Genomic DNA, 12,598 nt, shown 5'->3' with positions numbered 1-12,598 from the left:
CCCGGGCATGTGCCCTGACCGGGAATCGAAACCCCGATTGCCTGGATCCTAGGTTGACGCTCAACCACTGAGCCACGCCCGGCCAGGCCAGCTTATATTTTCTTTAGGGAAGTAATTACGTCTTAAATTTATTTACAGTTATTCTAGATCACTGTTGTCCAGTAAGTATATAATGTCAACTACAAATGCATGCCAGAAATACATAATTTTTAATTTTCTGTTGGGCGCATTTTAAAAAGCAGAATGATCCTGGCTGGGTGGCTCAGTTGACATCATCCCGTACACCAAAAAGGTTGCAGGTTCGATTCCTGGTCAGGGCACATACCTAGGTAAGTTTGCAGATTTGATTCCTGGTCTTGTGCATATGGGAGGCAGCTGATCGATGTTTGTCTTGCACATTAATCTCCCTCCCTCCCATCTCTACCTCTCTCCATTCCTCTGTCTGTAAAATCAATAAAAATATCCTCGGGTAAGGATTAAAAAAATGGTAAAATAGATTAATTATAAATATTATTTAAAGCAATACTATCTAAAATATCTTCACATGTAACCAGTATACAAAATATTAATAAGATTATTCTTGTGCTGTCTTCAGTATTTTGTGTATATTTTATACTTATACCACATCTCAGTTTAGACCAGTCACTTCAAACAAATTTTTAAAAATTACAGTTGGGGCCAGATTACAGTTGGGCCAGCTGGGTGTGGCTCAGCAGTTGAGCGTTGACCTAGGATCCAGGAGATCGGGGTTCGATTCCCAGTCAGGGCACTAGCCCGATTTGTGGGCTGCAGCCGATCAGTGACTCTCTCATCATTGATGTTTCTGTCTGTCTCTCTCTCCCTCTCTCTCTCCGAAATCAATAAAGATATATTTAAAAAAAATTACAGTTAATGTACAATATTATATTAGTTTCAGGTGTACAGCCCCGTAATTAGACATTTATATAACTTGTGAAATGATCACCTTGATACTATATGTAGTTATTATTGACTATATTCCCTGTGCTATACTTTATATCCCTGTGACTGTTCTGTAACTACCAATTTATACTTCTGAATCCCTATACCTTTTACAGCCATCCCCCAAGCCCCTCTCCCATCTGTGTTTGTTTCTATGTATTAGGTAAAGCTGCTACGCCTCCCTGACTTGGTAGAGTGGCCCTACGTAGTAGGTGCCCTGTAGGGCCCAGTGGCATAGCCTCCCCCTGTCACCTGAACTGGACGCTCCAGGTGCGCCCCCATGTGGGCTGTGTGTCCTGTCCTGTTGTAGTTGAGCCTTGATTGCTATCATTGCATCACTGGAAGGGATTTACCCCCAGGCCAGTTGGCTGCAAGGACTGGCTTCAGTTGCAGCAGAGGAGCTGCTGTGCAAGGGCCAACCCCATGGAGAAGGACTTAACTTCAGTGGGGCTTCGGTGCCAGCCAAGTCTGCCCCTTGTGTGTTGCTGTGAGGCAGAAGCTGTCCATCAGGTACACTGGCTCTGGGGCCTCCCAGGAGGTGCAAAGTCGGCTACAATGTTTCCTGCTCAGGGCCACCCAGCATGAGTTAGAGTGATTTGCAGATGGCTACTACTTGTGCTGGGTTTGGATGTGTCTGGGGGAGGCCAAGCTGCAAACCAAGGCTGGCTGCCTCTAGTGCCAGACGGGGCCACTTAGCAAGAGGTATGGTGTACACAAAGTCCAGATGCTTCTTGTTTGAGAGATTTGATGAAAGTTCGAAGCATGAACTAAGAGAGGCTATTTGTATAGAAAGCTATTGGAAACGGTTTGAGTGGGCCCTACTGTTGAGTGGGTCAGGGGTCTCAGGGAATCACCAAGGTGGGACGAACAGTGTTATCCTGGTTGATGGAGACTCAGAAATGGCGCCAGCCTGCTGCCTCTGTGAGGGTGGGGTTCAGCAAAGGAATAACAGCCTCTGCCAGCACTTCTGTTTTGAAGAAAGCTGCCCCTCCAGCTGGGCCCCAGTTAATATTAACCACATTTTGATTGCAGCCTTAAATTAAAATATTTTTCTGGTAGTTATCTCATTTGATTCTGTAGTTCTATGAGCAAATGTAAACAAATTTTAAGGTTCACATTGTGTTTATAAAATAATTACCTAAAAGTAAGTTTACTGACCTTCTCTGAAATTATTCTCTTTGAAGTGTGTTGGTGGGCCAGATAACATGTAGGCATATTGTAAAATTAATATATAGTTCTGCTATTGTGGGCTTTTTAGTTTTTGTAAAGCTCTTAACATACTATCTTATTAAAAAACAAATGTAGTTTTGTTCTTGAATGTGAATAACTTGTGCCAAATATTTTGAGAAAGATTTTTTTGTTATTCACACAGTGTATTTAAATATCTAATTAGTAATTTTGTGCCCTTCTCTTTGTTAACAGGCATATGGTTGATGATATGCTAAGTGCAGATGATGTCAGTTGCAGTAGCTCCCAGGTCAGTGCAAAATCAGAAAAAAATATGGCTGATTTTGATGGTGAAGAATCTGGGTGTGAAGAGGAGCTAGTTCAAATTAATTCACATGCAGAGCTAACATCTCATCTCCAACAACATCTTCCCAATTTAGCATCTATTTACCATGAACATCTTAGTCAAGGTAAGATTCTATAATAAATAAAATATATTACTTTCTTTAAAATAGGAATAATTTATATTACATTGTTAAAATGAATCACAGTTAATATTATGATACTTAAATATTTTTGCTAAGTAGGTTTCATATGGTAGTTTTCTTTCCAAGTGAATGAAATTGATATTCCATCATGAACATAAAGGCTGCAGTTCCATCAAGAGATAAATATGTATAAAAATTATAGCTTTGTATTTTATAAAATACATAGCTTTATTAGATTTTATATTCAGCAGGACCAAAAAGTAGGAGATTACACAGGATCACATATTGTATGATTCCATTTCTATAAAATGTCTAGCCTGTTGCTAGGGAGGGCTGGAGGGGAAATAAGGGAAGGGGTGACTGCTAAAGGGCAAGGTGTTTCTTTCACTGGGGATGATAAAATCTTTAAACATAATGGTTCTTTCTAACCACTCTAAATCAAGTGGGGAATGTCTGACCTTTGGGCCCTGTACTGCCCACGAAATCATTTGTTCTGGCCCTACCAAGGCAACTACAGGGAGGGATGGACACTCAAAATTCAATATATCTAGGAGCTTTTTTCACAGCTAATTTTTAAGTTGATAATTTTATATGGCCCGCAAATGATGTTATAAATATCCAAATGGCCCTTGGAGAAAGAAGGTACCCCACCCGTGCTCTAAATGAATCTAAAAAAAGTAATAGGACAGACCAGATTTGGAAGAAGAGTTTAGGGAGGGTTAAAGAATAGTGGAAGAAAAAGGAGGAAAGAGAAACATTAAGAGAGGAGAACAGTTTTAGAGTTGTCAGTTTTAAGGTCTGTATCCAACCTCTTGTTTGGTTAGGTACCATCAACACTTGCTAGGCTAGGAAATTGGTTTTGGGATGACAGTACATTGCAAACTAAGTAAACCTGGTCAATTAGATTTATCCTAAAAGGTCATGATTAAACTTGGAGATAGAACTTGTGGATCTTGGCAACAACTTTTATCTATTTAAAATGTTACTTGTACATAATCTAGGTAAGTTTACCTTTTTTTTTTTTTTATTGTGTTATTGTGGTTGTTGAGAAATGAGTAGGTTAAGATTGAGGTCATTTGATTTTGACACTATTAAATTTTGACCATTCTTCTATTCTTATTCCATTTTCCTTTTATTCAGTACTGTATGTATTTTTTATTATATGGAGTTAGAAGTTGAACAAAATTATTAAGTGTATTAATGCTGTCCAAAGCTACCTTGCAATACAGTGTATTTAATACTATAAAGAACTCCTCCAACACATTAAGACAATTCAATTTGGAAATGATCAGAAGATTTGAAGACTTAATACATAAAAGAAGATATAGAAATGGTCAATAAATACATGAAAAGATTCTTAATATTGCTAGTCATCTAGAAAATGCAAATTAAAACCAGAGTGCTACTATACACACCTGCTGGAATGGGTAATATTAAGGCTAATGATGACAAATGATGCTAAGGCTATAGAGCAGTAACTAGCTTTCGGGGAGTATAAAACAGTATAGCTAGTTTGGGAACTGTTTTATCAGTTTCTTACAAAGTTATATGAACAGGCACTTACCATAGGACTTAGCAATTCCTTCTAGGTATTTATCCAAGAGAAATGAAAACATATTCACCAAAATATTTATATATGAGTGTTCATACCTGCTTCATTCATAAGAGCCTCAACTGGAATTAACTGGTAGGTAAACAAATTATGGTGTATTCACATAGTGGAATACTACTCAATAAAAAGAAAAGAACTATTGATATAGTTCAACACAATGGATGAATATCAAAAAACACCCTAAGCAAATGAAGTTAGAAGAGTACATGCTGTATATAATTTATATTTATTTCTACAATATTTAATTATGGGTAAAATTATGGTTTATTATGGGTGAAATGTACTCAGTGATTACCTTAGGTTTGGTGGTGGGGACTGATTATATAAGGTCATAAGGGAACCTTTTGGGGTGATAGACATGTTCTGTATCTTACGTATTTACATTATATTTTAATAAGATTAATTTTAAAAAGTAAATACAAACAAAGTGCCAAAAAGTCAAGCCACAGAGTGGGAGAAATATTTCTTAATAAAGGGCTTGTATCCAGAATATAAAAGAAGTTTTACAACTTAGTAGTAAGACAACATAATTAAAAAGTGGGGAATGATTTATTTCACCAAAGAAGATACATAAATAGCTAATAAGCAGCTCAACTTCATTAGTTATTAGAAAAATGCAGATAAAAACCACAACGAGATTCTATTGTACACCTATTAGAATGGCTAAAATAAAAGACAAATACCATGTGATTTCATTCATACATGGAATCTAATGAACAAACTGACCTAACAGGCAAAATAGAGACAGAGTCATAGATAGCAGGCTGAAAATTCTTGGGGAGGCTGGGGAGGTGGAGGGATTGAGCAAAAAAAAAAAGAGAAGGACTCATGGACACAGACAACAGTGTGGTGATTGTTGAGGGAAGGGTGGTGGTGGAGTTGGAAGAGTATATAGAGGGGATAAATGGTGATGTAAAAAAATAAATAAAAATACCTATTTTGTAAAAATCTAAAAATATATTAACCTAATGGATGACTATTAAATACATATGTATGCATTTATTCCTCAAGGCACTTTTAGAAATGGAATTTATATAACTGGGAAGCAAATTTATTGTTTTAAAAATTGAAACAGAATAAAGAGTCCAGAATAGACCCTTAAAAAAAAAAAAGTGACCAAAGATTGTTGAGGAGGATGTGGTGGAGCAGGAACTTGTACTTTAATATGCTGCTGGTGGGAATGTAAAATGGCACAGTCATGTCAGAAAAGAGTTGGGCAGTTGTTTTGTTAAATGTACATTTATTTACCTTTTGATCCATTAACTCCATTCTTAAGCATTTACCCAAGAGAAAGGAAAACATATCCATAAAAAAGACTTGTTACACAGATGTTTAAGGCAGCATTCCTCATATTAGTCCCAAACTGGAAACTATCCAAGTGTTCATTAACTGGTGAATGTGTAAACAAAATGCACTAGTTTCACATATGAAATATTATTCTGTAATGTAAAGGAGCACACTAGTGATACATGCTTCAAAATGGATGAACGTCAATAAAAGTGTTGCCAAGTGAACAAAGTCATAACACTATGCATACTGTATGATTCTATTTACATGAAATTTCTAGAAAGTAATAATATATGGGGATGGATAAACAGACTAAGGCTGGGAAATGAGATCAGGGATTAACTGGAATTACGTATGAGAAACTTCTAGGGTGGTGAAAGTGTTCTACAGCTGTGTTGTGGCATAGCTACACAATTCTTATTTTAATGAAATCAATGTACATGTACAATCCAATAGGAAAATTTCATGGTAAAGTTGTTAAAAAGACAAAAGCAAAGAAGATTTTTGCTTAATATAACAGAATTAGTGAGAATTTATTCAGCCTGGTACTCAGAAAGTCTAAATTATTATAGTAGAATCTGAATTTGAAATTTGGGTAAATTATCTCCAATCTAATTAAAAAAAATTTTTAATGTAAGAATATAAAGACAACTATACAGAAGGTCATTTAGAAGACTGTCCCTTGGTTATAGAATTACTTCACATAAGTTATATTCTTTATGCTTAATTTGCGTTTTAAGTGTTTATGTACAGTTTTCTTGACATGTGAAAAACATTAAATCATGTTTAGTAGTGAAGAGACTATGAAAAAACTTTTTTTACTTCAGTCTTATCAAACTTTAGACACTATGACATTCATAAAGCAACTGTTATGCTAATCTTGTATTGTTTTTATTTTGCTATGTAAAAAATATTTATTATACTTTTGATTTGTTAACTTTATGAATGCTATAATTCACATCACAATTTTAGTCAGCTGTGTTTCTCTATAGTGTGTTACATTTTGCCCCCTCAGGACCTGCAGTACATAAACATCAATTCAACAGTAATGCTGTGACAGACATTAATTTGGATAACGTTTGCAAGAAAGGAAACACTTTGTTGTGGGATATAGTCCAAGATGATGATGCAGTAAGTTATTTAATAGAACCAAAAGACTGCAAAATTATAGCAAAATATAATCAGGATAAACAGTAACTTTATGTATTTTTTGTAGGTTAATCTTTCTGAAGGATTAATAAATGAAGCAGAGAAACTTCTCTGTTCCTTAGTATGTTGGTTTACGGATAGACAGATTCGAATGAGATTCATTGAAGGTTGCCTTGAAAATTTAGGAAACAACAGGTAAATAGGAATTTAAAAATTTTTTATGTAGTAAAGTTCATTTTGTGTATTATTGACTTGGTGTGATGAAATCATAGCATTTAATGTGCCATTATCAACCTATTTTTTAGTAATTGTGGTTTTCATATTAGGTTCAAAGACTTCTTTTTCAGGGTTCATATTTTATCACACAGTCTGGCTTTTTTTCAGGATTTTTTTCTTTCTTTTGGCATCTTGAATAGATCCCCACCAAGAGAAACAAAGGAATAATAATAGTAGTACTTTCTTCTTGACTCTGAGAACATACTGGTGATTACTTTGTGTTCAAATTGCAGTTAATGTTCTTGACTGTGTCATATTACATATAAAGGAAGCTAAATAAGGTAAATGAAGTAAATGTAAGCCAAAATAGAAACTTTTAAAAAATATATATCTTTATTGATTTCAGAGAGAGAAAGGAAGAGGGAGAGAGAGAGAGAAACGTCAATGATGACAGAGTCGTTGATTGGCTGCCTCCTGCACACCCCCGACTGGGGACTGAGCCCACAACCTGGGCATGTGCCCTGACCAGGAATCAGACCTCGATCCCCTCGATTCTAGGTCAATGCTCAACCGCTGAACCAGGCTTGGCCAGGCCAAAATAGAAACATTTTGATAACGGCATTGTTCTTTCATTTGAGTGGATCATTTGTGTCTCTACTTTTGTAATGTATAAAGAATTAGATTAGCGTTTTTCCTCTAGTTTGACTTCTGCTGTGTATTTATAGTCTTCTTATCAGAGCTCAAATGATTACCACAAGTTTATTGATTTCTTTAAAATTTCTGTTCTATTGTATAATTTCAGGCTTTTCCTTGTCTTATACTGCTTTGATGGTGATGTTTTATTTTCTGTCATAATAAATTCAATTATTGATTGAATATATTATTTATATTAATACAATGTTTTCAGCTTACCTCTCCCCAGGCCTGATATAAATGCCAAATTTTACTGAATATTTAAGTGCTTCAAAAAATTCTTTTTCCTAATTGAATTAGACATGTATGTGCAATATTTTCTACTTCTGGTCTTTAAAGGGCTGTCATTTGAACAGTCACAATAGAAATTGCTTGTTCATGCAGGTATGAGAAATTATTAATGGACCTCTTTTAGTGGGTCAATTGCCTCATTTAAAAGGAATGCTACTAATGGCTGAATGATATTTCGTCATTTACATAGGTATTATAGCAGTTAATTTAAAAATGGTAATTCTCTTTTAAAAGTCTTTGTGGAAACCACCAGTTTTTTAAAGTGGTTTTATAAATTTTATATTCTTCATATGTGTATCTGCATTCCCTGTGACCCAGCAATGAATTCCACTGCTAAGTATGTGCCCTAAGAAATTCCTCCAAGTGGTTACCAAAAGACACTATTCAAGAATGTTCATAGCAGCACTATTCAAAATAACTAAATATTCTTTGTGTAACTATCCAGATGCCAAAAAAGAATAGGAAGGAAAATCAAATTTGGACGGTTGAGTGACATTTTGTATAACAATGGCAATTAATGAATTACAGCTGCACAGAATAGTGTGGATGAATCTCACAAACATAGTGTTGAGTGAAAGACGCCAGATCTATCTCTTTAATTTTATAATGTTTAAAACAGGAAAACTATTATATTTAGTAGTCAGGATAATGGTTACTCTTATGTTGTTAGTGACTGGAAGGGGCACAATGAAAATTTCTGGCATGCTGGTAATGATTTATTTCTTGATGGTGGTGGTTGCACAAGTATGTTTACCTCCTAATATTTTGAACTGTCACTTAGATTTACATGTTTTTGCATGTGTGCTATACTTGCAAGAAGAAAAACAACTGTGAAAGATGAAATATCATGTAGCCTTTTAGGGTCTTGTTTTCAAAGATTATATAATAACATGAGCATATACTCACAGACCAGTCTGTTAAAAAGATTGCAAGCAATATGTGGGACTGTAAAATGGTTATTTTCTGGTAGGATTGAGTTATTTTTTCTTCTTTAGGCTTTTCCGTTTTCCATTTTTCCACCATGAGCATATATTTCTTTTATAAGTAAACTTAAAAGGGACAAAAGGAAAATCTGTGTATAAAATGGAAATTGTCAATCTGGATTTTTTATTAAGCTTGATTTTGTCCACCCCAAATTACTTGAAGATGAAACATTTCACACTTGTTTGAGGCAATCACTGTACCCTAATCACTTAATGATTTTAAAAATTATTGATTTTTAGAGAGAAAGGGGGGGAGAGAAATGTGGAAGTGAGAGTGGAACATAGATCTGCTTCCTCCTGCATGCCCTCCACCGGGGAATCCAGCCCGCAATCTGGGCTTGTGTCCTGATGTGGAATCGAACTGGTAACCTTTTGGTGCAAGGGACAACACCCAGTCAACTGAACCACACAGGCCAGGGTTAACTTAATGATTTTTTGAATAACTAGTAAACATAACTATTATGTTGAAGTTAATTTTGCCCTCAGACTTTACTCCACAGAAGGTTGCTATATCATGCTAGTCTTACTATAGAAGACATTAGTCATGTGACAATACATAGAACATAGTGCCATTTTTCAGCCTATGATATATGTAGCATAGACAGTGTATATCAGCTGAACTTACTGAGGTTATCATTGCAAATGGAAAAAAATAGGTTTGAAAATAATTTAATTATCACCAGTCTGGGTTTCCTAACAAACCAGTGGTTTTCAATGGAGGTGACTCCCCTCACCCAGACAATGTTATTATCTGAAGATACTTAAAAAAAAAAAAAGTTTTTATTGATTTCAGAGGGAGAGAGAGAGAGAAATATCGATGATGTAGGTCATTGATCATGCCCCCCCCCACCCCCTCGGGATCGAGCGCACAACCCAGGCATGTGCCCTGACCGGAAATCAGACTGTGACCTCCTGGTTCATAGGTTGACGCTCAACCATTGATCCACCCCAGCCAGGCTGGAGATACTTTTGATTGTTACACTAATGAGTAGGAAGGATTAGAAGTGTTATTACAGGCCAGGGTTGCTGCTAAATATCCCTCCATGCAGAGAACAGCCCCTTACAACAAAGAATTATCTGGCCCTGAATGTCAATAGTGACATCAGAGTTGAGAAATCTATTCTAAATACAAGAATCCTTTCTCCAAACATAGCCCCCTTAGTTTACCATCACAGTGAGAAAAGAAAGTTGGGCAAGTATGCTAGTATTAATAGGAAAACTCTTCCTTATGTTAAACAAATGGGCAGTGTAACCTTAACTCGTTTACCATTTTCCTCACATTTGACAAAAATCATAGAGGTTTACTTTTTTTTTTTTCAATCCTCACCCAAGGATATTTTTTTCCATTGCTTTTCAGAGAGTGGAAGGGAGAGAGAGACATTGATGTGAGAGAGACATTGATTGGTTGCTTCCTGCATGGGGGCCGGGGGTTGAGCCTGTAACCGAGGTATGTGCCCTTGACCGGAATCGAACTGAGACCCTTCAGGCTGAGGGCCAACACTTTAACCAGTGAGCCAAACCGGCTAGGGCAGAGGTTTACTTCTTGATGATGGTAATTTTTTATATACTTATGGAGGTTTTATTTTTATTTTCTCTATGCTAGCCTTTTCATTTTCTTTCCAGTTCCTCACTTGCCATGGTTTATAGACCTGTCAGCATTTTTTGTTTCCTTTTGCTTTTCTCTGGTCATATTCCAGCTTATTTTATAAAATGAACGTAGCCTTTTTTGAACAATAATTTGGACTCTTTACTTCTCAGGAAGCAGATCTGAAAAAGAAAATTAAAGTCTTCCATAAATTGCCCATAATTCTATCATTTATATGGGACCATTGTAAACACTTTTTAAAAATGTTTTTATTAATTTTAGAGAGGAAGGGGGAGGGATAGAGAGGTAGAAACATTGACTGACTGCGTCCTGCAGGTGCTCCACCAGGAATCTAGCCTGCAGCCCAGGCATGTTCCTTGACTGGGAATCAAACCAGTGACCTCTTGGTTCTTGGGTTGACTCTCAACCACTGAGCCACACCCTGGCTCGGCTATAAACACTTTTTTAAAAATGTCTGCATAATCTTTCTCTGTGATATGCAACATGTGCCTTGTGCACATTTATCCCTAGGTAGATTGGTTTATAAGGCATATAATAACATTTCAGCAGTGCAGGAAGTTTAAAGTTACACGAAGAAACACATAGTAGAATGTGTACCTAGGCACCCCTGAGATTCTGTGGCCTTCTAAGAATTGAATTGAGACTCTGGGAACCTATTCAGTGTGCTGTTTTTTGCCAATGATTCCCTGTAGGTACTTGAACCCGTATTCAATTTTTTTGCATTTGTGTACAAATGATTTCTTGAGTAATGATTGCATGTGTCAGAAATCTTGTTTATGTTAATAAAAGTTCAGATGATTAAGAAATGGGTGGTACTATATACTTTTTTTGTTATGTTTTTTCCCCCTCCCATGATGACTATATTATAAACAAGATTTTGTGTCAACTCTTGGTGTATATATAGTTGTTTGTATGGATAAAAGACATAAAACAATAATTAATAAATAATAACAATAATTGATTAATAAATAATATATTGTTTATAAATAAGTGAAAGAGGTCAGCGCCCCCGACTAAATAATCAAGTATTTCATGTTTTAAAAATTCTTGTGGCACACCAGTGTGCATTGGCACACAGGTGGAAAATCACTGGCCTTAGTAATAAGTTTCTGGTTACAACAAAAACTCTTAGAACCAAGCAAAGAACTATAGCAGTTTAGTGTAATAGAATTTTTCTTGACTCTAAAATTAGTATCTTGTTACTCTGGATTATTGAACCCTTTTGACTTAAACTTATTGTTGCCTAGAATTGTATTTTGGTATTTGAAAGTTTCACTCTTGGAAGAATTTTTGAAATATATAGCAGTTCTTTTTTATATTGAGTTTTGTAAGCATTTAGCAATCAAAACTTCAACATGGAAATACTAATTTCTGTCACCAGGCAAATAAATTATCTTCCCCATTTTGGAAGTGATTAATTTTTAATCTATAATAAGTATGTACTTTATATCATTTTTCCTTTTAAATTTATTTCAAATAAGATGTTGCAGTATTTTGAGATCACGTTGAATTTGAATTTGCTCATTTCTTATAAAATATTCTTAAATGTATAGCACTTAAAATATGTGGCTTCTGAATTCTTGGGAAAATTTTTAAGGAGAAAATTTGGAATTTTTCTGACTCTTAGGAAAAACTTAAAAATGTTTTAGTCATTTAATATTTAGTTATTTATTTATAAATATATTTTTATTGATTTTAAAGAGAGAGGAAGGGAGAGGTTAAACATTGATGATGAGAGAGTCGTCATTGATTGGCTGCCTCCAGGATTAAGCCTGCAACCCAGGCATGTGTCCTGACCGGGAATCCAACCTCAATCTCCTGGATCATAGGTCGATGCTCAGCCACTGAGCCATGCCCGGCCAGGCTAGACTCTTAACACCATTGACTGCAAAAGAGAGAATTCAGTCAGATTTTCAGAAAATATACATTTGTTTCATACTATAAGACTTGCCATAGTTTCTTCTTAAAGAAAATAAGAAATGGTATATCTTTCTAGTCTTTGTATTTTAAACCATTATTGAAATTACACTAGGCAAACAATTTTGAAATATGCCTTTGTGATTTTAGATGAACTTTTTCTATATCTTTTTTCTTTGTGATCTCGCTTATTGATTTTATTCCTGTAAAGCCTCAGGTCTCTGATTTT

General features: G+C 35.4%; 1 protein-coding gene across 4 annotated transcripts in view; it reads left to right on the top strand.

Moving 5' to 3' along the window:
* USP34 (ubiquitin specific peptidase 34) overlaps positions 1-12,598 on the top strand; it is a 184,342-nt gene that overhangs the window by 63,159 nt on the left and 108,585 nt on the right. For all 4 annotated transcript variants that reach the window (XM_081155772.1, XM_081155773.1, XM_081155774.1 and 1 more), the window contains 3 exons: positions 2,383-2,597; positions 6,530-6,645; positions 6,731-6,858. In XM_081155772.1, the coding sequence (XP_081011898.1) occupies positions 2,383-2,597; positions 6,530-6,645; positions 6,731-6,858 (459 nt within the window). The remainder of the gene's footprint in view (positions 1-2,382; positions 2,598-6,529; positions 6,646-6,730; positions 6,859-12,598) is intronic.

The sequence above is a fragment of the Miniopterus schreibersii genome, assembly GCF_964146895.1.
Source record: "Miniopterus schreibersii genome assembly, chromosome: 13".
Taxonomy (NCBI): Eukaryota; Metazoa; Chordata; class Mammalia; order Chiroptera; family Miniopteridae; genus Miniopterus; species Miniopterus schreibersii.
Note: the sequence above shows the minus strand (reverse complement) of the source record. Positions and strands in the feature narration are given on the sequence as shown.